Below are 24,307 nucleotides of genomic sequence, written 5' to 3' on the forward strand. Positions count from 1 at the left end.
CTGCCAGGAGTCTGGTTACTTTAAGAACAAGGGGGTAGGGGAAAGCCCAGGCAGCTCAGTCAGTTGAGCATCCGACTCTTGATTTTGGCTCGAGTCACCATCTCCTGGTTTATGAGATCGAGCCCTAAATCAGGCTCTGTGCTGACAGCGCGGACCCTACTTGGGATTCTCTCTCTCGGCGCCTCCCCCGCTCTCACTGTCTCTCTCTCTCTCGAAATAAACCTTAAAAAAAAGAGCAAGGGGTAGGGGGCAGAGGTAATGTGGAGGGGAGAGTGGAGGGCAGTACTTCTGCTGACCCGCTCCCCCGAGGGCCAACAGCAGCCTTCGGTCCTGATGGTTCATCCTTGGTCCTCACAGATTCTCCAGCTGTCCACCCAGGGCTCCTGCACATGTCCCCTTCTGGTGTCCCAAGACCCTGTGGCAAGCCACCAGGCAGCCAAGGCTGAATTACTCCCTCCTTTGCGTTCTGATCAGTGTTCGATTATTTTCCCTATGTGAGGCTGCCTTCGAGGGACTTCCCGCTCCGTTTCCTCCCCTGTCTCCCTATCCCGCAAGAGATAACCTCTGAGATAGGAACCGCGCCGGATGAGCCAGTGCATGCACAGAGCTGGTCCTTGGCGCCTGTCTGACCCCTGCCTTCTGCCCCCTCTGAGAGGGTCACCTGCAGTTCCCTGCCCCTACCGTCTGTCTCCCTTTTTATCCCCTAGTGTTCAGTTCCCTGGACATGTCCCGCTCCGTGTCAGTGACGACCGCTGGCCAGTGCCGCCTCGCCCCGCTCATCCAGGTCATACTCGACTGCAGCCACCTGTATGATTACACTGTCAAGCTCCTCTTCAAACTCCACTCCTGTGAGTACGCCCGGCCGGATGTCTCCATGCGCTGCAGGTGGGAAGGAGGGCCGCAGCCTGAGGCTGTCCCTGGAGAAAAGCGGTCCCCTCGGCGCCCTTTCTGCTGCTGCTCTCAGAGGCCCTCGAGCTCCTGACCCTCTTGAGTGTGGAGAGAGCAGGGTACAAGCTTTGGTGTGCCCCCTCGCCGTAGGGTTCCTAGGATGGTCCTCTCCCTCCACCTCTGGCTTCTCTGCACCTCCGTCCATACGTGTTGTGTATTCTAGGACCCACACAAATGATGCCAGACCCAGCCTAGACCCACAGGAGCAGGGGCACAGTGGTTTCCAGAGTGGTACAAGTGGCATTTTGTGGGGAGATAAAAAATATAAAACAGAGCTGCTCTAGTAAACAGAGGCACAGATCCCTGGGATGCTTTTTGCAGGTTGTATTTTGGAAACTGCCGGTCTTGTAGATGTTCTTATACTTACCTGTGCTTCTTGCTTAAAACAGCGTGGGTGGGTCCCGCCCCTGCAGGGTCTGCATTGGTCCGTCTGGTAGGTTAGGGGTCCGCATTGCTAAACGGTATTCCAGGTGAAACTTACATGGGTAGTTTCTGGGCCACCCTCGGAGGTGTTCACCATGAAGGATATACACATGCAGAGTGTGTGGATGAAGGGGAACTGAGAAGAGTCAAGGCCTGAGTGGACATCAGCAAGGTGTTATGGCCCTGGAAAAGGGGACAGGATGAATTTTAGAAGACAAGGACAAGATGTCGCTCTAGAACTATGGTCACTGACGAAACGCGTATCTGGTGATTTAGACAGGACAGGGGAAGCGACATCTGGTCTGGTTAATCCAGGAGCACTGCATGGAAGAGAGGTTGGAAATTCAACGTTCAGGCATTAGAAAGGTGTTCAAGCAGGCACCCAGAGGAGCCAAGGGTGGACTGAATCCCAAGAGAAGAAAGGCAGTTGCCCCACAGAGTTTACACTTCTCTAAAAATGAATGTTTTATTTTAGAATAGTTTTAGATCTATAGAAAAGTTATAAAGAGAGCCCAGAAAGTACCCATAAACCCTGAAGCCAGCTTCCTCTGTTGTGAATATCCTACATGAGTATGGTACATTTGTCACACTGAATGGACCAATATTGATACGTTACTATCAACTGAAGTCCAGACTTTATTCAGATTTCCCCAGCTTCTTCCTAATGTCCCATCCAAGACACCATGTTACAGTTGGTCTTTGTATCACCCCAGGCTCCTCTTGGTTGTGACAGTGTCTCGGACTTGTGACCTTGACAGTTTAGGGGAGAATCGGTCAGACACTTGTAGAATATTCCTCAATTTAAGTCTGTCTGATGTTTTTCTCATGACTGGGGTTAAGGGTTCTTAGGAGGGAGATCACGGAGGTAAAGTGCCATCGTCATCCTCTGTATATACTCGGCGTTCTGAATTATCATACATTTTGCATGTACCCCCTATTTATACCAAACAAACGTATCACCTACTCAAATATCACTAAAATGTAAATTTAAGGAATAAGGCAAGAAATGAAAGGATCGCTGAGCTGTGGTCTGTAGTTGAAGTACACAGAGTGACATAATCTGGGAGGAGAAAGGAGCTCAGAGAACCCACTCTGCAGGGCAGGAGGCTGGCGCTAAAACTCTCACCCATCCAGTGTCGTGCAGTGGCAGGGCTGAGTGAGCACTGGACCAAGATCCTGAGTACTGTCCACAATCTTTGCCATCTGACAGCCAGCCTCTCGGGCAGGGTTTCCAGGTCCCTTCTGTCCCGCAGTTTGGTCAGGTCAGCCACAGCCACTTCTGTGATCAGGGACACAACTTCCAGCCCGCTGTGCCCAGAATCGCTTGCCCTCCGGGAGCAAACTGGAAAGATTGGGGGGACAGGTGCCCCCTGGGCTCCCTGCAAGTCCTTGGTTTACCAATCCTGGGGCAGCTCTAGGCCAGGAATGCCTGCCTCCCGACCCGGCAGGCTTGGCCACAAGCCCCAGGGTGGCTGGTCCTCTTCCTCCCGAGCCCCGCGGTGGCTCACCTGGTCCTCATACGGTTCTATTCCAATATCTTCCAGGTCTCCCAGCCGACACCCTGCAAGGCCACCGGGACCGCTTCATGGAGCAGTTCACGAAGTAAGTGGCTTATGGGAGAGAAATGAAGGCGAATCCAAAAAATGCTATAAAATCAATTCTTGCAAGAGCACATGCTTTTTAATGATTGAGGAACGAGGGTATGTGCATGGCAAAGTGAGGGCAAGTCACTAGGACAGCAGCAAACCTACCACTGGCTGGGGAAGCTTTCGGTTCTCTGATAAAGCCCATACACACATGTAGAAGGTGGCAGTTCCGTGCATCCATTCATCACCTGCTTATGCCCAGAGCTTCACCCTCTGTCTTCTTCCTACATTCTCCTACCATGTATGGTCTTACACCATGTACGTGAGAAGCAATGCCCAAATATGAATCTCTAGCCGGGTCTTGACTCTGAATTCCAGTCTCATGTACCCAATTGTGCATCTGACATCCTGCACCAAACTATGCTCTAGATTTTCTTCCCAAAGCATTCTTTCCAGTCTTCTCTATCTCAGTAAATGCTGCCACATCCATTTAGGCCAGAGTTCTGGAACTCCCCATTTTCCTCATCCCCACCCCCCATGTCCAGTCCACCAGCAGGTCCAGCTGTTGCTCTGCAAATATATCTTGGCTTCGATCATAGCTTCCGTCTCTCGGGCTGCCATTGTTGTGTGCCAGGACCTTCCAATATGGCGGACACCCTGAGCCTCCACTGCTGCGCCCTGCAATCCTGTCCTTCCTGAGCAGTTAGAGCAACCTCATAAAGACAGCAGTCCCTTGCCCAGGACCTTCCAGTGGCTTCTGATTACACTGAGAATAAACTCCAAGATCTTCTCCATGGTCTACAAGGCCCAGCTTGCCATCTCTCACCCCGTCCCCAGGGTTTATAGGGTTCCAGCCACACAGGGTCTTCCTATTCCTGGAACGTACCCAGCACATTTCTCTGTCAGGGCCTTAGCACTTGCCGTTCTGTCTCCCGGGGCTGCTCTCCCAACCTCGCCAGCTCCAGATCATCTTCTTCCATCACCTCCTCACAAAGGCATCTCTGGCCTTAAATCTTTTGTTTTAAGATTTTATTTTATTTTATATTATTTTTGAGAAGTGTGCACATACGAGTTGGGGTGAGGGATGGGGGCAGGGGGGAGAGAGAAAGATTAAATCTTAGATCTCTTGTTTAAGTCGGGTCTTCTTCATCTCCTGTTCCTCCAACCCCACCCCCCACCCCCCATATTCTCCATGCCAGCACCTTATTCGTTTCTTTCACGGTTCTTAGAACCAACTTTATTTCTGCTTGACTACCCATTCTTACGTCCCGAGCCCCTGATACGTGGCAGCCAACTACGCACAAATACTGGGATAAATTACCAAGCGAGGAAGCCACGTGTCTTGTCTACAAGAGGAAGTGCTTGTCGGACCGAGGAGTAAATTATTCTGTGCATTTGAGCAAGAAGATTGCTGGCGAGGGGGGAGGTAAAACAACTTCTTGTGTCCAAGAAGAGGGGAAGGAAGAGCAGGAGAGAGAGAACCCAGGTGCCGAGAAGGGCACGCTGGATTTGACCCTCTTGTTGTGCGTGCCCATTTCTTCATCCCTGACAACGGAGGAAAAATAGCTGCCCAAACCAGCAGCTTCTCCTGCTGGTTCTGAGCCACAGTCCGAGGACAAGTTCAGGGTTTTGCTCACCTCCCGGTTTCCTTATTCCATTTGAAAAGCCTCATATGTTTATTTTATAATAAATGACTTATTAAATCCTAGGAGACAGGCCCTGGGGCTGATTTCCTGGAATGGTAAATTCCAGTAGCTTATGAAAGCAGTGTGGCCTATTACTGTTGGCTCCAGCCCAGAAGGAAGGGGGATGTGTGGTCAGGTGGTTTTATTTCCTTTCGTGTTTTCCTAGCTTCTAAAAACCTCTGCCGTGAGCAGCTGCCTCACGTTCTCCTCTGCGCAGACCCAGCGGCTCCCAGAGGCCTTGGTTCGGTGTCCCCGAATTTGGGGAAAGCAGCAGTGACAACACAGGGGCAGTCCCAGCCTTGGGTTTGGAAGGGCTGACGTGAGACCCCCAGGGGTTTTAGTTTATTGGGTTGAACTGGAGGAGATTCTGAAAGAAGTTGCAGAGAGAGGCTGCTGAGACCCACGATCCTCTCAGGAAATCTGTCTGGTGCTCTCTGCTTTCTTGGCCTTCCATGTTTCGATTGAAAACAGAGACCTGAAGATGAGAAAGAATAGTTGATTTCTTCATTCCCATATCCATCCAAGATTAGGACACGGTATAAATAGATTGTTTTCCTCCAATGAAGTCATGATGAATTAATGCCTCTGTGCATGGCACTGTGGTACCCGTAGCTCAGCAGGGCCTCTAGAAGCTTCTAATCTAACTGGGGAAGTAACAACTAGCTCTAAAGCAGGGTGAATTAAAGATTTGCCTTAGTTTGTTTTTTTTTTTTACAAATAGTTTATTGTCAAATTAGTTTCCACATAACACCCAGTGCTCATCCCCACAAGTGCCCTCCTCCATCCCCACCCCCCTCCCTCCACTTTTTTTTTTTTTTAATGTTTGTTTATTTTTGAGAGAGAGAGATACAGAGCACCAGCAGGGGAGGGGCAGAGAGAGAGAGACACAAAATCTGAAACAGGCTCCAGGCTCCGAGCTATCAGCACAGAGCCTGACGCGGAGCTCAAACCCACAAATTGCGAGCTCATGACCTGAGCTGAAGTCGGACGCTTAACCGACTGAGCCGCCCAGGCGCCCTAAGGAGATTTACCTTAGTAATTAAGTTCCCTTCCCTTTTCTTATGGTTAGGTAGTTTATCCTCAGAGACAGTAAATTTATTTTTTGGGTTTTCTAAGCCAAGCATTCCTGGGAAGAGACATCTGCCAGGAAATAGCATAGATTCTGTGATGATCCAGATCTTATTCTGGGATGATCCATTCATTCTTCCAGAGGATTCTGTCCTTTGAGTCCCTCTCTCCTGTGAGGACTGGTTACAAATGACCTTCCCCTGTAGCATCATAATTGAATCCCAGTGCCATGGAAGCCATCTCCTAGACAGCCCACGCCTTTGGGCAGAGCAGGCAGCAGGAGAGCTGGGCGGCTGGAGTGTCCCCGACCTGGGGCTGGGGAAGGCGCCCAGCACCCCTCAGGCCCTTCTCCACCCCTAGGTTGAAAGATCTGTTCTACCGCTCCAGCAACCTCCAGTATTTCAAGCGGCTCATTCAGATCCCTCAGCTGCCCGAGGTAAGCGTGCCTGCCCCACCCCGGCCATGGGAGCTGCCGGGTCCAAGGCGCTCGTAGAGACCGGCAGGCCTGCTGGGTGACGCAGCTCGGGGATGTGTCTTCCCTCTTCAGAACCCACCCAACTTCCTGCGAGCCTCTGCCCTGTCAGAGCACATCAGCCCTGTGGTGGTCATCCCGGCCGAGGCTTCGTCCCCAGACAGCGAGCCGGTCCTGGAGAAGGATGACCTCGTGGACATGGATGCCTCACAGCAGGTGGCGAGCACCTCTCTAGGACCCTGGCCTGGGGGGGGGGGGGGGGGGGGCTGGAGCCCAGCAGGTGGCGCCCTTCCCATGGGTGGCCCTTCCAGCTGCCCCATATGCACAGGGGAGAGGGCGGGAGAGGCTCTGGCCAAGACCCTTTGGCTGTAACCAAGATGAGCTGCCATTTAACCCAAGTGCGAACCTAGACTCAGCCCCCACCCCCCCGCCCTGGAGTCTCCAGGAGAGACCGCAAATGGATTTGAACCCAGTTAAGAAAGGGTCCTTTTTCACATGTCACTCATCTGATACCCCCCTCTCCCTCCCCTCCCTCCCTGCCAGAAGTCTCTGCATCTCTAACTTTGTCCTCCCCTCTTTTTGGTCACCACAGAATTTATTTGACAACAAGTTTGATGACATCTTTGGCAGCTCGTTCAGCAGCGACCCCTTCAATTTCAACAGTCAGAATGGCGTGAACAAGGAGGAGAAGTGAGTCTGAGCTGGGCACAGGCAGGTGGTGCGGAAACTAGGTGGAGCTGGGGTCCAGCTCGCCACAGCTAACCGGGGCGGGATGCTTCGTGACACTCGGGCCCCCTAGAGAAATGTCTTGGCCCACAGCCATCAGCCCCTATGATCCCAGAGGGAAATCGAATGGGGCCGGAGTAACAGTGGACCCATGAGTGTGAGATTCAGATCTGGTAGCATCGAGGGTCATAGCGTATAATTTATGGGATTTCAAAGCACTTTCCCCAAATTAACACCAGCTTTTAACTTCCTCCCCTGATCTCCCAGCTCGCATTTAAAAGGAAAGGGATGGAGGCCCGGTGGAAGCAAACTTGTTCTCCTTCTGTTCCCAGGGATCACTTAATTGCTCAACTCTACAGAGACATCAGTGAGCTGAAGGCCCAGCTAGAGAACATGAAGACGGAGGTAGGACTCGGGCTCTGATCCGGTTCTGGGCTTCACCAGGACGTGATGTTCTCACACTAACTTCGCTTTGCAGACACACTTGTCGGACCTCATTTTAAGGGGGAGCTCATTAGTAGAAATGCCCAGACCAGATGGACCTGGTCCCCTCGTGGTCTTGGTGGCACTGCGTTTCCGTTCTTCCTACCTCGAGAATGGCATCTAGGCCAAGCCCAGTGTCCCTGTGGTGCTTGGCGAGAAAGACCTGTTCTCTTCCCACAGCCATCGGAAGGTTTGATCTGTAGCTCTGGTGGCTGTTTGCAGAGTCCAGGGCAGTGACTAGCTAGGCTCACCCCTCAGGCCAGCTCGCCCACACTGCCCCCAGGCCACCCTAACAGGATCAGAGCTCCCCTGCTGTCACCCCGTGTTTGGTTGGGTGGCTTAGAATGAGCAAAAGCCTCAACTCCCACGAGGCCCAGTGGGAGTGGGCTTGTTAGGCAAACTCAGGTATTTATTGGATCGGCACTGGAAACCCTGGAGGACCTGCTCCCCCTGCCCAGCCTCGCCCAGCGGTGTGGGTTGTGGGGCTCATTGGCCAAGTCCATCCCACAGAGCCAGCGGGCCGTGCTGCAGCTGAAGGGCCGGGTCAGCGAGCTGGAGGCCGAGCTGGCGGAGCAGCAGCACCTGCGGCAGCAGGCGGTCGATGACAACGAGTTCCTCCGGGCAGAGCTGGATGAGCTCAAGAAGAAGCGAGAAGACACGGAGAAGGCCCAGCGGAGCCTGACAGAGATAGAAAGTGAGTCTGTCGGGCTGGGGCTGAGGGCGGGGGCCGCAGGGTCTGGCTAGGCTCTCGGGGCTGGGCGGCAGAGCCCCAGGCCATACATCTGTCCAGAAGAGCCGCCAGGTAGGACCCTCATGTTGCCAGTCTGAAGGGGGTGGGCTGGGGCCCAGCAGGTGGACAGCCCCACGTGCCGCGTTGCTCAGAACGCAGGGACGGGAACCAGGAGATGACAGTGGGGTGTCCAAAGGAGAGACAGCCTAAGAAAAACATACACTGATGAAGCAAATGCTGTGTGTGCGAATGCTCAGTCAGCACAAATCAGTGCAGCCATCAGAATCAGTTAGATTCCTTTTTTTTTTTTAATGTTTATTTTTGAGAGGGACAGAGAGCGTGCATGCACCAGTGGAGGAGGGGCAGAGAGAGGGAGCGATATAGAACCAGAAGCAGGCTCCAGGCTCAGAGCTGTTAGCCCAGAGCCCACCATGGAGATGGAACCCACGAACCGCGAGATCGTGACCTGAGCCAAGGTCGGATGCTTAACCGACTAAGCCACCCAGGCGCCCCATGAGTCAGGTGGATTCTTTTTTCTTTTTTATTTTTTTTAATGTTTTATTTATTTCTAGGAGAGAGAGAGAGACAGCATGAGCAGGGGAGGGTCAGAGAGAGAGGGAATCACAGACTCTGAAACAGGCTCCAGGCTCTGAGCTGGCAGTCAGCACAGAGCCCGAGAGAGAGACAGCATGAGCAGGGGAGGGTCAGAGAGAGAGGGAATCACAGACTCTGAAACAGGCTCCAGGCTCTGAGCTGGCAGCACAGAGCCCGATGCGGGGCTCGAACCCACGAACCGCGAGATCATGACCCAAGCGAAAGTCGGACGCTTAACCGACTAAGCCACCCAGGCGCCCCTAGGTGGATTCTTTTTTAAAGACCACTTCCCAGAAGAGTTTATTTCAGTAGGATTTCCCAAGGAGAAGAAGGTGTGTGCATTTGTGAAAAGAAAGGAGGATGTTCTAGGGACTCTGGCTTGTTGGAAGGAAGACACGGGGTCCCCCAGCAGGGGTCCATTGCTCACCTCGGCCCCTGACAATACAGGGAGAGCCCAGGCCAATGAACAGCGGTACAGCAAGCTAAAGGAAAAGTACAGCGAGCTGGTGCAGAACCACGCCGACCTGTTGCGGAAGGTAGGACCCCCAACCTGCCTCTTGCAGCCTGGGGCACCCCACACACCACAGGGGAGACACGCTCCCATGCCTCCCTCGTCTTGTGCCCCACCTTTGATGCCAGCCCTGAATGGATTTCCCCCCATCTTTATCATTCTTCCTTTAAATACTTAAGCGTTGAGGAGCTGAAGACGACAGCTTTATTCTGACTTCTCTCTAGATAGAAAAATGATTCCTGTGTCCAATAGCCTGAGTTGTCATTTGTTCTAGAAAGGAGATGTTGTCCCTGAGATGTTAAGCCTGCGATAAGCCCACTGTTCTTTGCCCTTCCAGAATGCAGAGGTGACCAAACAGGTGTCCGTGGCCAGACAAGCCCAGGCAGATTTGGAACGAGAGAAGAAAGAGCTAGAAGACTCTTTCCAGCGCCTAAGTGACCAGGCCCAGCGGAAGGTGAGGGGAAGAAGTGTGTGGGGAATGAGGGAGGGGCCTGCCCAAGTTGGAGGCAGGCCTGGAACATGATGCAGGTGGAAACACCTTGTCTTCTGCTCCACGGGCAGTAGAGGCGGGTTAGAGCCCTGCGCGCGCACCACAGGAGGCGTGAGGCAGGGACGTGGCGTCTGGTGCACAAGGGATTAGAGGCCTGGAGTGACGAAGGGGGCCCAGCAGAGTAGGTACATCAGCGAAGGCTTGCCCAGGGTGAGTCGGGGAGGGTTGAGAGACGTAAAAGCACCTGGGAGACTTGTGACCAGGAGACCACCCTTGGCGGGGTGGGGGGGCAGTAAGAGATGTCGGGTGGGGACGTCTGGGCGGCTCAGTCGGTTAAGCATCCAACTCTTGATTTCAGCTCAGGTCATGATCTCATGGTTTGTGGGATCGAGCCATGTGCTGGGCTCTGCACTGACACCACGGAGCCTGCTTGGGATTCTCTCTCTCCCTCTTTCTGTATCTCTTCCTTGCTCATGTGCATGCATGTGTGTTCTCTCTCTCTCTCAAAATAAATAAATAAACTTAAAAGAGAGAGAGACATGTGGAATGGGGAAAACTGAATGCCTTACGCTTAAGAGTAGTGCTTTTCAAGGCAGCTGGGTGGCTCAGTCAGTTAAGCGTCTGACTTTGGCTCAGGTCATGATCTCACAGTTCCTGTGTTCAAGCCCCACGTCAGGACCTGTGCTGACAACTCAGAGCCTGGAGCCTGCTTTGGATTCTATGTCTCCCTCTCTCTCTCTTCCCCTCCCCTACTGGCATTCTACCTCTGTGTCAAAATTAAATAAACATTAAGAAATTAAAAAAAAAGAATACTGCCTTTCACTTTTCTGTGACCCAGAGTAGGAAATAAAAATGTCACAGAGCAGTCCTCAGCCTTACTGTGTGGATGCGTGTGGATATATTTTTTTGGTTGGTTTATTTCCTTTTTTTTTAATGTTAGCTGTGAAACTTTTTTTGAAAAATACCACTTAACAGAAGAAATTTTTAAAAAAGGGAATTATTTCCAGATGGCAAGATGTAGCAAATTATCCGGTGTTGGGATGGCTGAATTAACAATCCGGCTCTGTATCAAATATACTTCAATTTAAATAATAAGAAAGAGCGACCTCCTATGTCTAAGAAAAAAGGTCTAGTTCTATTTTAATTAGTATTATAAGCTGAAGCGTGACATCTAAGAAATGTCCCTAAAAGTCCCCCCTTTGACATTCCACTTAGCTAGAAGAAGACTTATTGCCCTACTCAGGGCCCTCACCTCCTCCCACCCACTTTGGGGTGCAGCCAATCTTGTCTGCAAGAGAGAACACAAATCTCCCATTGACAGCTTAGGCTTTTTTTTTTTTTTTTTTAATGTCTAATTTTGAGAGAGAGAGAGAGAGACAGAAACTGAGTGGAGGGAGGGGAGGCAGAGAGAGAAGGAGACACAGAATCCAAAGCAGGCTCCAGGCTCTGAGCTGTCATCACAGAGCCCGACACAGGGCTTGAACTCACAGATCACAAAATCATGACCTGAGCCAAAATCAGTCACCCAAATGACTCAGCCACCCAGGTGCCCCCTGTTTTTTTTAAGATTTTATTTTTCAGTAATCTCTACACCCAACACGGGGCTCCAACTCACAACCCCGAGATTTAGAGTTGCATGCTCTACTGACTGGGCCAGCCAGGCACCCCAATAGTTTGGGGATTTTTACCTGTGTTTATCCCTTGGAAGCAGCACCTGGATCAGGGCGCCCCTGTGTGTCTTCTTTTTCAGACTCAAGAACAGACCGAAGTATTAGACAGCCTGAAGCAAGAACTTGCCACCAGCAAACAGGAACTCCAGCTTGTCCAAGGCAGCCTGGAAACTTCTGCGCAGGTGAGCATCACCTCCCTTTCTCTCCCTTATTTTTTTCCCTCTGGCTTTGGTGCTGCCGCCCCATGGGGGCCAGCTCTGTCTGGCAGCTGGCCACGCTGGTCCCATCCAGGCTCTGTGTGTGATTGGGGGAACAGAGGTGGTGGCTTAGAGGTATCACCGCTGTTCCATGTGGCCCGCGGGTGGGTCTGGACTCCTGGGAAGTGGACGGTTTGATTCTCCCTCTTCGACATCACAGTCAGAAGCCAAATGGGCGGCTCAGCTCACTGAACTAGAGAAGGAGCGGAGCGGCTTGGTGCACACGGTGGCCTGCCGGGAGGAGGAGGCATCCGCCCTTCGGGAACAGCTGGAACGCACCCAGCAGGAACTGTCCAGCACACAGGCAAGTAACAGACGTCCTCTGGGTGACCAGGGCCTTGGGCCTCGGTGATGTATCCATGGAGGCGGGGAACTGGGGACAGTCTGTGAAAACCATCAGGGCCTCTGGGCCGATTGGGAAGACATTCTGCAGGCACAGCTCTGCACGCCAGCTACTCTCGCCCGCAGAGAGCAGATGAGGGACAGCCAATCGGCCACCTTTTCACACGAGAAGAGCTGCACGTGAAGCTCCCTCCCCCGGTGTGGAGAATGGGTTACAGGAGGCCACCCCCATAGCTTCCTGTGTTGCACCCCTGCCCACACCTGTAGACCAAGGGAAAGGGTCGTTCTCTGTGGCAGACGAACTGGCTCGGGCCTTGTTAGCCACAACTTGAGTTAAGATGCCAGGAATCCCAGCTGCGTCAAGGTGGCTGCTGCTCGAGGCTCGTGACAGGGTCCGTGTCAGATTCTCACCTCCCTGGACCATTTCTAGGAATCAATGTGCCAGCTCGCCAAGGACCAACGCAAAATGCTTCTGGTGGAGACCAGGAAGGCCGCGGAGCAGGTGATAGGAGCAGCCCTGAGGCAGCTGGAGGAACCCCCTCTGATCAGCTGTGCCGGGTCTGCAGGTACATCCCCCTCGCCTGGCCGCACACGCAAATGCTTACGGCCGTTGCCGTTGGGTGTTGACATTGAACCCCAGTGACGCTGAGCGCAGGGGTCCTCATCCTGCTGCCTGTCAGAGTCGCTTGGCAGTGCCCAGTCCCCACCAGAAGCTCGGTAGCCCAGGGCCTGGGTGGTAGTACTTTCTACAGCCGCCAGTTGTGATAAAGACTGTTCTGTGCAGTGGGGCAGGCTGACAAAACTCTCCCTGGGAGCAGAGCTCTGATAAACATTAAATAAAAGATGTAAAAAAGAGGGGAGGGCCTTCGTGCGCGGTAGGTAGCAGAGCGTCCAGGCCCAGGACGTTGGTGACGTCGTGACTGTAGCTGTGTAGCTGCCGGCAAGGTAACGAGAGGCCCCGCTGAGAACAAGGCGGATGGAAGGAACAGCTGATAGATGATTTTCATTACCAAATAGATCTCCATTTGGTGACGTGTGCAGCCAGGACTGTCCTACCTTATTCGGCAGGGAAGCCATCTGTGAGGAAACACAGCAGTTCTAAATGAAGGAGCATACAGTACCCCGTTTACTGGGGAAATGCCAGGAAATGGGGCAGCCGTGGGCGGGTTCTGAGAAGAGACTTTAGGAGCCGGGGGTGTGACAGAAGAGGACAGACATGAGGGGAAGAAATGTGGGGGTAGTAATCTTACAAACAGCTGACGTTACCAGTGCTCACCGCACACCAGCACTGTTCTAAGTGCTTTACATGCCTCGGCCCAGCAAATCCTCACAATGACGCCACAAGGCGGTGCCGTTACTCTGTTTTCGGGTGAGGAAGCTGGCACAGATGGCCTGAGATCATAGCCAGTGGCAGTGGGGCCAGGGGCCACACCTATGCAGTGTGACCTGAGTCCCCACATACTACCTCCTGAGGGACATGATCTCTGTGGACCAGTGCACAGAGGCACAGAGTGGGGACGGCTGTGTTATGCGCCTAGCATGAGCCTAGATTAGCCTCACAGAGCCCGGGGTCTGGGCTCAAGAGTAATGAGAGTCCAAGGGCCTTGAAAGACTTAACAGAAGGCCTGGATTTGATTTGGCAGCAGTAATGAGAAGGGAGAAGCTGACTCTCGGCTGCTGATGGGATTGCCCTGGTTCTTGGTTCGGGGCCAGATGGGCCCAGAAGCACGGCCTTTGAAGCTGCATTAAGAGAGTCATGTACCTGTAGAGTCAACCATCTTTTCTCTGCACCCCTCTCCCCCATCTTAGGGCAGCTCCCACAGGGCTGCGGCCACTCGCTAGGCAGGCTCATCCCCCAGACGGCTTGACCTAACAGGGAGAAAGCGAGTCCAACAACAGTGGCTCTGACTCTGCCCTGTCTCCCCTCTCTCACAGATCACCTTCTTTCCAAGGTCAAGTCTGTTTCCAGCTGCATTGAGCAACTGGAACAAAGCTGGAGCCAGTATCTGGCCAGCCCAGAAGGTAAGAAAGGCGAAGGATAGGGTCTGTTGCTAGTGACCGCTGGGCAGCGTTCAGAAACGCTTGCATGTGGAAATAGCATGTGGTCCCTATGCTGCAGGAAAGGGGTGCATATACCTTGTCAAGCAGAGGAGGAGGGAGGGAGGTAAGGGCCCGTGAACAGCACCGAGAAACCTTCTTTCCACTCCCGGCAGAGATCAGTGAGCTTCTCCGCTCGGTAACCCTCCTGGCGCACCTGACCAGTGACACCATGGCTCATGTTAGCAGCACCTGCCTTCGAGCCCCGCCGGAGCCTGCTGACTGTGAGTACCGGGGCTGCCGGGGCCGGTCTTGTGCGCAGGGGGGAGCCAGGACCCTCAAAAGCCTTGGTTGTCTTGCATCTCCAGCACTGACCGCGGCCTGCAAGCAGTTTGGCAAGGAAACCCTCACCTATCTGGCTTTCCTGGAGGAAGACGGGACGGTTGAGAATGACAGCACAGCCGTGAAGAGCTGCCTAAGCAAGATCTCTGCCATTGGCGAGGTAGGACCCGTGTTACCACCGGGGGAGGTGACAGTGGTTCTTGGGTGAGTCCCGGAGATTGGCCAGGGAGTCAGTGATGTGCGAAGCCAGTTGTTTCTGCACTTTCCACTTGATGCCAGAAAGTAACAGTTGGGGCGCCAGAGTGGCTCAGTCGGTTAAGCGTCCGACTTCGGCTCAGGTCATGATCTCACGGTTCGTGGGTTCAAGCCCCATGTTGGGCTCTGTGCCGACAGCTCAGAGCCTGGAGCCAGCTTCAGGATCTGTGTCTTCCTGTCTCTCTGCTCTTCCCCTGCTCGTGCTCTGTCTCTCCAAAATAAATGAACGTTAAAAAACAAATTTTTTTTAAAAAGTGAGCGTTGATGCTGAAAAAACTGACCCTGCTGACCGACTTTCCAGTTATATTTCATTCATTGGCTGTGAGCTGAGAACCTACTGTGTGTTCATCATCATGCTAAGCAATATCAGAAGAATAAGCATAGTTTCTCTGTTTTTGACGATTTGTATCTGGTTGGGCAGATAGCACCTAACGTGGACATAGCAGTGTATTTATTGATTTAATAAAGATATAGCGAGCGTGCCATGCATAGTGGGGATTGCGGTAGATGTAGTTATACAGAGGCCAATGAGACATCGTCTCTCTGGGAAAGAATTTTAAGAGTCCAGTACAAGGCAGCATTTACTTAATTCCAAAAATGTGTCGTAATGACAAGTCCAGGGAGGGAAGAGAGCAGGGCCAGAGTTCCAATTTTCACCATCCCTCATCTGAACTTTTCTTTTTTTTAATGTCTTATTTATTTCTGAGAGAAAGAGAGACAGCATGAGCAGGGGAGGGTCAGAGAGAGAGGGACATACAGAATCTGAAACAGGCTCCAGGCTCTGAGCTGGCTGTCAGCACAGAGCCCGAGGCGGGGCTCAAACCCACAAACTGTGAGATCTTGACCTGAGCTGAAGTTGGATGCTTAACTGACTGAGCCACCCAGACGCCCCTCATCTGAACTCTTAAAACAGCCTTCTGATTTGTTTTTCTGCCTCTGGTCTCTTTTTCCTCTGATCTCTTCCGAAAACAAAGAGCTGCTTACGATTCCTCATTTGATAACAAAACTCAAATCATGTAATGTGACATACAAGGACCATCACAGTCTGGCGCTTATTCACCTTTCTGGGTCCCTCTCACCCTTTACCGCCTTCACCTTACAGTGTTGGTGGCTGGCGTTGCAGGGTACCTGCCTGCCTGTCTCCTTCCCCCATGAGTCCTCAGAGGTAGAGCCCATACCTTTTTTACATGGTCTCCTTGGTCCCTGGCATGATACCTAGCAGGTGGTTTACACCCAGTAAATGTTTAATTAATTGAATGTGCACTAGGGAGAGCAAAGCAATTACAAAGATCGGATGGGGAAGAAGGCTCACACTGGGGAGAAGTGGGCGACGAGGTAGGGATCCATGAATGTCTGGATGAAGGAAGACTGGATAACTGAATTGCTAACCCTTTCAATAGAATGACATGATCCTGGAGGTATGCTAGTGTTACTAAGTTCCTGATGGCAGGCTAGACAGCATTACCACAGGCCGTCCTTTGCTGGAGATAGGGCATCTTCTCCAGTGCCATGCAGAACCCCGTCTCAGTATGCACACGCAAAGCATGTAGGACGCCGTGAGGTGAGGAAATGATAATCAAGTTTATTTTATTTTTTTTAATTTTTTTAATCTTTTATTTATTTCTAGGACAGAGAGAGACAGACAGCGTGAGCAGGGGAGGGTCAGAGAGAGAGGGAGTCACAGACTGAAACAGGCTCCAGGCTCTGAGCTGGCAGTCAGCACAGAGCCCGACGCGGGGCTCGAACCCACGAACCGCGAGATCATGACCTAAGCGAAAGTCGGACGCTTAACCGACTAAGCCACCCAGGCGCCCCGAGAATCAAGTTAATTTTAAAAGCGAAGTAAAGTGTGAGAGCAAGATCCTGGGCCAGTTTCCTTTTTGGCAGTAAGACCAAATGTTTAGAAGCTCTTCCCAGCACAGGACATGGAAAAAGCTAAATACAATTTGGGGGGTAGGGAGGGATGTTAATGAATCTGAACTGGCCGAAAACTAAGGAAATTCTCAGAATCAGAAACCAAAAGGAGGCAAGAACCAGTATTTGTCCATCATCTTGACCTAGAGCTTGGATTTCAATGGGCCACACATACAGAGGAGAGTAAAAACACGAAGCCTAAGCCCAAGTAGGGCAAAAGCTTGGAATGCAGAGACTTTTTCCCCAAAATGGAACTCCAAAAGGTCACACCCTTTTACTTGGGTCACACGCAGAGTGAATGGGGGGAAAGCTTACTCTGCTGGAGAGAGATCTTATCTCAACCTCCATTGTAGGAGGAGAAGGAAACATGGCTACCTAGGGAGTTTCTACCCACAAGCCATCTTTCCATGGTTTCAGGGCCCAAATATACTGCCTGTGTGGCTTGAAAAAACCCAAACAGAAAATTAAACGTAGGGTGCCTGGGTGGTTTATTCAGGTAAGCATCCAACTTCAGCTCAGGTCATGATCTTACAGTTTGTGAGTTTGAGCCCCGTGTTGGGCTCTGACAGCTGGGAGCCCAGAGCCTGCTTCAGATTCTGTCTCCCTCTCTGCCCCTCCCCCACTCACACTGTCTCTCAAGATAGAAATTTTAAAAAATATTAAATTTTTTTTATTAGAAAAAAAGAAAGAAAATTAAATGTAACATAGTCAGGTTTTTGGGAGCCCAGTACCTGGCAGAAGCAGTTCCAAATGGTCTCTGAAGGAATGTACTTTGAACCTAAATCCCAAAGAACTTTCACAAAGTCCCAAGGCACATCAGTTCACCATGAGTGTGTTTGATGTGTTCCAGAACCTTTTGTATTTAAGTTTGTTTATTTTTAAGAGACAGAGCATGAGCAGGGGAGGGGCAGAGAGGGAGAGAGAGAGAATCCCAAGCGGTCTCTGCACTGACAGCGTGAGATCATGACCTTAGCTGAAGTCAGACACACTTAACCGACTTAGCCACCTAGGCAACCCCAAGAACTTTTTAAAAAGCATTAAAAGAGTGACCAAGGATTAAGGTATTTTCAAAAGTCATCAGATATATTTGAAAAACAACCACAGGACTTCTAGAAATGAAAAATATAATCATTGGAAGTCAACTCAGTATATAGATTCAACAGCAGATTAAACAAAGCTGGAGAGGGGCGCCTGGGTGGCTTAGTCGGTTAAGCGTCCGACTTTCGCTTAGGTCATGATCTCGCGGTTCGTGGGTTCGAGCCCCGCGTCGGGCTCTGTGCTGACTGCCAGCTCAGAGCCTGGAGCCTGTTTCAGAGTCTGTNAAATAAAACATTAAAAAAAAATTAAAAAGAAAAAGCTGGAGAAAGAATTGGTGGACTGGATGATGGAACTGAAGGAATTACAGAATGTGGCACAGATTTTATAAACTAGAGTACAGAGATTATGTGTAGAGTGGTTAATCAGGGTTCCAGATGAAGACAATAGAAAGACTTTTCTCCCCCAAGTAGCATTTTTAGTTCTATGTGTTATAGACTTTTCTTCTACACCTTACTTTTTCCAGCATTCTGTGTATGACGGTCATCCATGCAGATATATTCTTTCTCACTGCTCTGTAGTAGATTGTCGTGTAATTATAGCTCAAGTTATATTTCTATTATATATCTGTTTATATTTATTTATCTATCTGTTACATAGCTAGATTATTGTTGGTAAACATTTGGGTTCTTTCCAGTTTGAGGCTCTCACGAATGTGCCATATGTACTCGTGTACATATCTCCTGATGGAAGAGTTTCTCTAGCTCATTTGCCTAAGGATAGAATTACTACACTATAGGGGCGCCTGGGTGGCTCAGTTAGCTAAGTGTCTGATTCTTGGCTTCAGCTCAGGTCACAATTTCACAGTTTCATGAGTTCGAGCCCCACATCAGGCTCTATGCTGACAGCACAAAGTCTGCTTAGGATTCTGTCTCTCCGCTTCTCTCTGCCCCTTCCCCACTCAGTCTCTCTTTCTCGAAATAAATAAATAAACTTAAAAAAAAAAAGAATTACTGGGGTGCCTAAATGGTTCAGTTGGTTAAGCGTCCGACTTCGGCTCAGGTCATGATCTCAACGGTTCATGGGTTCGAGCCCCGCATTGAGCTCTGTGCTGACAGCTCAGAGCCTGGAGCCTGCTTCAGATTCTGTGTCTCCCTCTCTTTTTGACCCTCCCCTGCTCACGCTGTCTCTCTCTCTGTCTCTCTCAGAAATAAATAAAAAACATTAAAAAAAAGAATTACTACATTTTAGGACAAATCTCACACACAGAATGCCAAGCAAACAAGCAAGTCATACGAAAATACATACAGTAGGATTCCTTTTAAATAAAGACCAATATATGCATACTTAACATTATACTGTTTAAAGATACATTCTTACAGAGCTTTAAAAAAAAACCATGATAAGCGTTCTCCTGAATTCTGTGTTCATCTGAAGGCAGGGAGTAGGGATGGCAGGACATGGAATTAGGGCAGGATACAAAAGAAATTTCAGAGGTACTGATGTTTCTTAAGCTGTTTCTTAGGCCAGGTGGTAGATACATGGGTCATTGTTCTNACCCGAAGTAGGCTTCAGACTCTGAGCTGTGAGCACAGATTCCCAAAGCAGGACTCGAACCCACAAACTGCAAGATCATGACCTGGACCAAAGTCAGATGTTTAACCGACTAAGCCACCTAGGTGCTCCATTTCTTATTCTTTATTTTTTATTTTTTTTGTTTTTTTGGGGGTTTTTTGTTTGTTTTTTTACAAATAGTTTATTGTCAAATTAGTTTCCACATAACACTCAGTGCTCATCCCCACAAGTGTCCTCCTCCATGCCCATCCCGCCCTCCCCCCCACATCCATCAGTCCTCAGTTTTTGTCAGCATTCAAGAGTCTCTCATGGTTTGCCTCTCTCCCTTTCCCCCACCATTTCCGCCCTTCTTCTCCCCCTTGTTCCTCCGTCAAGTTCCTCCTAATCCTCCTATACGTGCAAACATATGATATTTGTCCTTCTCTGCCTGACTTATTTCGCTCAGCATAACACCCTCAAGGTCCATCCATGTTGCTACACATGGCCAGATTTCATTGTTTCTCATTGCCATGTAGTATTCCATGGTATAGATAAACCACATCTTCTTGATCCATTCATCTGTTGATGGACACTTAGGCTCTTTCCATGTTTTAGCTATTGTGGAGAGTGCTGCTATGAACATTTCTTATTCTTTAAACCATTCATGCCTGTTTTATACTCTTGGAAGTATAACACATAATATTTTCAGAATTCACAGAGTTTGCCATCAGACCCAAGTTCAAATCCCTGCTCTGCCATTCATTAACAGTGTGACTGTGGTCAAGCCATTTGACCTCTCTGAGCCTTGGCTTCCCATCCGTAGAACAGGAGTAGTAACTGCCTCATTATGATTGCTGTGAACGCAGAGTTAAATAAGAGGCAGAGTGTCTGGTTGGAAGGCATCACCCACATCTGAAGGGGTTTTTTGACATACCTCCCAAGCCTCAAATACAATCGACACAGTGCAACTGTGACGTCAGGGTCCAAGCATCCACAACTGAATGGCCTTGTGGGATTAGGCAGAGTGGCTTTCTAGAAGGAGGGGGGTTTTCAGTGAAAGAGTATGGAGCATGAGGGTTTATGCGGTAGCGATTTCTAGACGAAGCCTGGGCAGGACGCCCCTCCGTGGGTTCTAGAAGCATGTTGCATGGTGGGACGTCCCTCTCCTCCCTTCTGCCACCATGTAAGGATCTGCTGGGGAGAAATAGAGAGGAAATCAAAGTATCATTTCAGCCTCTGTGCTGCTGTTCACAGGAGCTCCTGCCCAGAGGCCTGGACATCAAACAGGAGGAGCTGGGGGACCTGGTGGACAAGGAGATGGCCGCCACTTCAGCTGCCATTGAAACTGCTACGGCCAGAATAGAGGTATGGAAGCGTCTGCCACATCTCCTAAAGCGAGGCTCTTGCAGCTTCCATTGAGTGACATTGCCTATTGGACGTATCTCAATTGTTCATTGAGGCCGTAGACGGCCCCTGTAAAACCAACCCAAGCCCAGACTCCCCAGGATCCCCGAGGGATAGAAAAGGAGAAGGTCATCATGTCCTTTGGTGGGAGGCCATCCTGCGTTACAGTCCCAGATGGACCACTTGTTAGTCATATGACTTGTGATAGATTGTTCCATTAACCTTGCTTGGATTCCATTTCTAGATGGTGGCGGTCATACTAGTTCTTGCCTCAGAGGGGCATTGTAAGAGTTAAATGAGATAGCGCACGTTTATCTTCATGCCAGGCACGAACGAACCAACAGTAAGGATTATCTCAGGGGAAAGCTGAGTGGGCACCGTCGGAAAGGTCGCCTGTTGCTCCTTTGGTGGAAGGCTCAGCCTGCCCACCTTGGTTTGAGCACCTGCCTCCTAGCAGCTCCCTGCACTGGCAGGGTGCAACTATCTCTGAGTTCTGTGCACGTGAGCCCAGGTGCTGGGAAGTCAAGACAGACGCTCACGGACGGTAGGGCCAGCCTGCCCGGGCTGCTTCTCGCTGAATAGATCGGAGTCCTGGGCTCTTTTCCCGACTTACCAGGATGTGGATGGGTGTTTCTGGATTTGGGTTCCTCTGCCACCACGGGATGTCGGATGCAAAGTGCTTCAGGATGCCAGTGAGTGCTCAGGGCCCAGGATACATTGAGATACCCTGCTTGTTTTTAACAGGAGATGCTCAGCAAATCCCGAGCTGGGGACACAGGAGTCAAATTGGAGGTGAACGAAAGGTCAGTCCGCAGCATGGTGGCACCTCAGTGATCAGGATAAGTCTCTCCTGCATTGGATTGTATTAGTTAGGATAGAACATTAGCAGCCACTGGCATCAGCTGAGTCTGTGTAATTGTTGAGAGTGGTTTTATTTTTTTTTAATGTTTTTTATTTATTTCTAAGAGGAAGAGAGAGAGAGAGACAGACAGTGTGAGCAGGGGAGGGTCAGAGAGAGAGGGAGACACAGAATCTGAAGAAGGCTCCAGGCTACGAGCTAGCTGTCAGCACAGAGCCCGATGCGGGGCTCGAACCCATGAACCATGAGATCATGACCTGAGCCAAAGTCAGATGCTTAACCGACTGAGCCACCCAGGCGCCCCAAAAGTGGTATTCTTTATAATATTGCTGTTGCATTTTAGGGGAAAAGAAACCCCAAGAAGCATCATATAAACTGTCCATGGTCAAGCCTCCTCCCTTGCACACCTTTCCTCCAAGGCTTCACCGCACAGCCCCCCACCCCCCGTATACCCATCCCACGTTTGCCTGGGTTGAAGCATGAAAAAGAAAATCGTCTGCTTCATTGCTCTTGATCCCCATTCTGTGTCCCTGACCTTTTTTTTTCTTTCTTTCCCTAGGATCCTGGGCTCCTGTACGAGCCTCATGCAAGCTATCCAGGTCTTGATTGTGGCCTCTAAGGACCTCCAGAGAGAGATAGTGGAGAGTGGCCGGGTAAGTGTGGCTGTGATCCCCTGGACAGGGGACCAGACATCATTCACAGGCTCCACTTCCCTCAAAGGCTCCGTCTACTCCATGCCTTCATCCACATTCAGTCGCATCCCCGGCTGCTGCCATCTTGTCCCATGTGCCCATCTCAGGGCGTGGTCCCCTCTCCCCTGGCAAAGTGCAGGTGCCACGGGAAGAAGCTGGGGGAGCTGCCAGGTCCCCAGGGAGCAGGGAGCCCCAGCCTTCAGCGGCAGGCTCATTATCCCAGACGCCATCCCCAGATCCTGCTCTGGAAACCCCGTGCGCCTCACAGGTCTGGGCCCTTGGAGGAGGAAAGGAGGGCTTTTGAAAACTGGGCAAATCGGGTGCCTGGGTGGCTCAGTTGGTTAAGCGTCCAACTTCAGGTCAAGTCAGGATCTCACAGTTCGTGGGTTCAAGCCCCGTGTCGGGCTCTGTGCTGACAGCTAGCTCAGAGCCTGGAGCCTGCTTCAGATTCTGTGTCTCCCTCTCTCTCTGACCCTCCCCTGCTCACACTGTCTCTCTCTCTCTCAGAAATAAATAAAACATTAAAAAAAAAAAAGAAAAGAAAACTGGGCAAATTAGAAGAGTCAGCCTGCCACTGACCTTTCCTGGTGGGTGCAGCCATGTCTGTCTCTGACGGCAGAATCTGCTCCTCACAGACGGACTCTACCCCGGTCTCTGGTCAATGTCATCACTTGGCTTTCTCAGTCCTCTGCTGGCATTCCTGTCGTCATGTTTCCTTCTCACATCCTGCCTGCAGTGCGGCTCAGGAGACGGAGGCCCAGGCAGGGATTCCCGAGCCCGAAAACTATCCCTTATTTTAACATTTATTTATTTACTTTGAGAGAGAGGGAGAGGGGGCAGAGAGAGAATCTTAAGCAGGCCCCACGCTGTCAGCACAGAGCCCGACGCGGGGCTCAATCCCACAAACTGTGAGGTCACGACCTTAGCTGAAACCAAGAGTCAGATGCCTTACTGACTGCACCACCCAGGCGCCCCCTGAAAACTGTCCTTTAAAGAACAAAGCCATATCTGCTGTGATGGTGGTGCTTTTTACCAGTCCGGGAGGGCATGGTTTCTCCCCACCCCCCAAAATAGGGAGGGAGGCTGAGTAAGGAGAACCTGGAGAGTCTAAGACTACCATCTTAGAATTTGGAAGTGGAGGATGCTTCCAAAGCATGGAAACATTTTAAAATTCCAAGCAGAAATCATTTGCTTAAATTATTCACTGTGTAGTCTCCTCTTGTGGCAAATCGTGGCAAGCGGTTGGACTCCTGTCTAATTCTGTTGTTCGTATATATACGTGACTGTGTATATATACTCTTATCTACACGATGTAGAAATGTGATCTAATAGAAGTGCTATGGGCTTTGGAGTCAAAAAAGCCTGGGATTTACTTCCCTATTTCCTGCATGAACTTGAAAAGTATTGTTGCCTTTCTGACTCTTAGTTTTGTCATCTGTAAAATGGGATGATAATACTTACCTCTTGGGGTTACTATGAGGTCTATATGGAGAAATATATATATAAAAGCACCCGGCGGGGCGCCTGGGTGGCTTAGTTGGTTAAGTGCCCGACTTTCGCTTAGGTCATGATCTTGCGGTTCGTGGGTTCGAGCCCCGCGTCGGGCTCTGTGCTGACTGCCAGCTCAGAGCCTGGAGCCTATTTCAGAGTCTGTATCTCCCTCTCTCTCTGACCCTCCCCTGCTCACGCTGTCTCTCTCTCCTAGAAATAAATAAAAATTTAAAAAAATAAAATTTTAAAAAAAAAAGCAAAGCACCCGGCACACAGTAGGCACTCAATAAAAGCTGGCCATTATTATTTTTCACTTCCTTAGGGAACAGCATCACCTAAAGAGTTTTATGCCAAGAATTCCCGATGGACGGAAGGACTCATTTCAGCATCCAAAGCTGTGGGCTGGGGAGCCACTGTCATGGTGTAAGTGTCTGTCGCTCCCAAGGCTCCTCACCCCCACCCCCATTCCATTGACCCAATGCAGAGAATAGCCAAGGGAAAATATCTGCCCCTTAGAAATGAATTGTTGATAGGGAAGTCAACAGGACTAAAACTTTTTTTTAATGTTTATTTTTGAAAGGCAGAGTGGGGGAGGGGAAGGGCAGGGAGAGACAGAGACACAGAATACAAAGCAGGCTCCAGGATCCGAGCTGTCAGCATAGAGCCCGACGTGGGGCTCGAACTGATGAGTCTTGAGATCAAGACCTGAGCTGAAATCGGACGCTCAACCGACTGAGCC

At 50.6% G+C, this 24,307-nt stretch overlaps 1 protein-coding gene and 1 long non-coding RNA gene across 3 annotated transcripts in view; one reads left to right on the top strand and one right to left on the bottom strand.

Moving 5' to 3' along the window:
- HIP1 (huntingtin interacting protein 1) overlaps window positions 1-24,307 on the top strand; it is a 139,956-nt gene that overhangs the window by 109,649 nt on the left and 6,000 nt on the right. For both annotated transcript variants that reach the window (XM_077777797.1, XM_077777798.1), the window contains exons 8-26: window positions 708-848; window positions 2,916-2,973; window positions 6,071-6,146; window positions 6,258-6,398; window positions 6,775-6,872; window positions 7,241-7,313; window positions 7,902-8,085; window positions 9,163-9,251; window positions 9,564-9,680; window positions 11,467-11,568; window positions 11,804-11,947; window positions 12,416-12,551; window positions 13,921-14,007; window positions 14,199-14,306; window positions 14,391-14,524; window positions 20,377-20,487; window positions 21,271-21,329; window positions 21,945-22,038; window positions 23,891-23,991. In XM_077777797.1, the coding sequence (XP_077633923.1) occupies window positions 708-848; window positions 2,916-2,973; window positions 6,071-6,146; window positions 6,258-6,398; window positions 6,775-6,872; window positions 7,241-7,313; window positions 7,902-8,085; window positions 9,163-9,251; window positions 9,564-9,680; window positions 11,467-11,568; window positions 11,804-11,947; window positions 12,416-12,551; window positions 13,921-14,007; window positions 14,199-14,306; window positions 14,391-14,524; window positions 20,377-20,487; window positions 21,271-21,329; window positions 21,945-22,038; window positions 23,891-23,991 (2,053 nt within the window). The remainder of the gene's footprint in view (window positions 1-707; window positions 849-2,915; window positions 2,974-6,070; window positions 6,147-6,257; window positions 6,399-6,774; window positions 6,873-7,240; window positions 7,314-7,901; window positions 8,086-9,162; window positions 9,252-9,563; window positions 9,681-11,466; window positions 11,569-11,803; window positions 11,948-12,415; window positions 12,552-13,920; window positions 14,008-14,198; window positions 14,307-14,390; window positions 14,525-20,376; window positions 20,488-21,270; window positions 21,330-21,944; window positions 22,039-23,890; window positions 23,992-24,307) is intronic.
- Window positions 4,942-5,877, bottom strand: LOC144242921 (uncharacterized). The gene is made up of 2 exons (XR_013338492.1): window positions 5,674-5,877; window positions 4,942-5,117 (listed from the first exon to the last, which is right to left on the bottom strand). It is a non-coding gene; the product is annotated as an uncharacterized LOC144242921 (long non-coding RNA).

Source organism: Crocuta crocuta, unplaced genomic scaffold (genome assembly GCF_008692635.1).
Source record: "Crocuta crocuta isolate KB4526 unplaced genomic scaffold, BGI_CrCroc_1.0 scaffold217, whole genome shotgun sequence".
In the NCBI taxonomy this organism is placed as follows: Eukaryota; Metazoa; Chordata; class Mammalia; order Carnivora; family Hyaenidae; genus Crocuta; species Crocuta crocuta.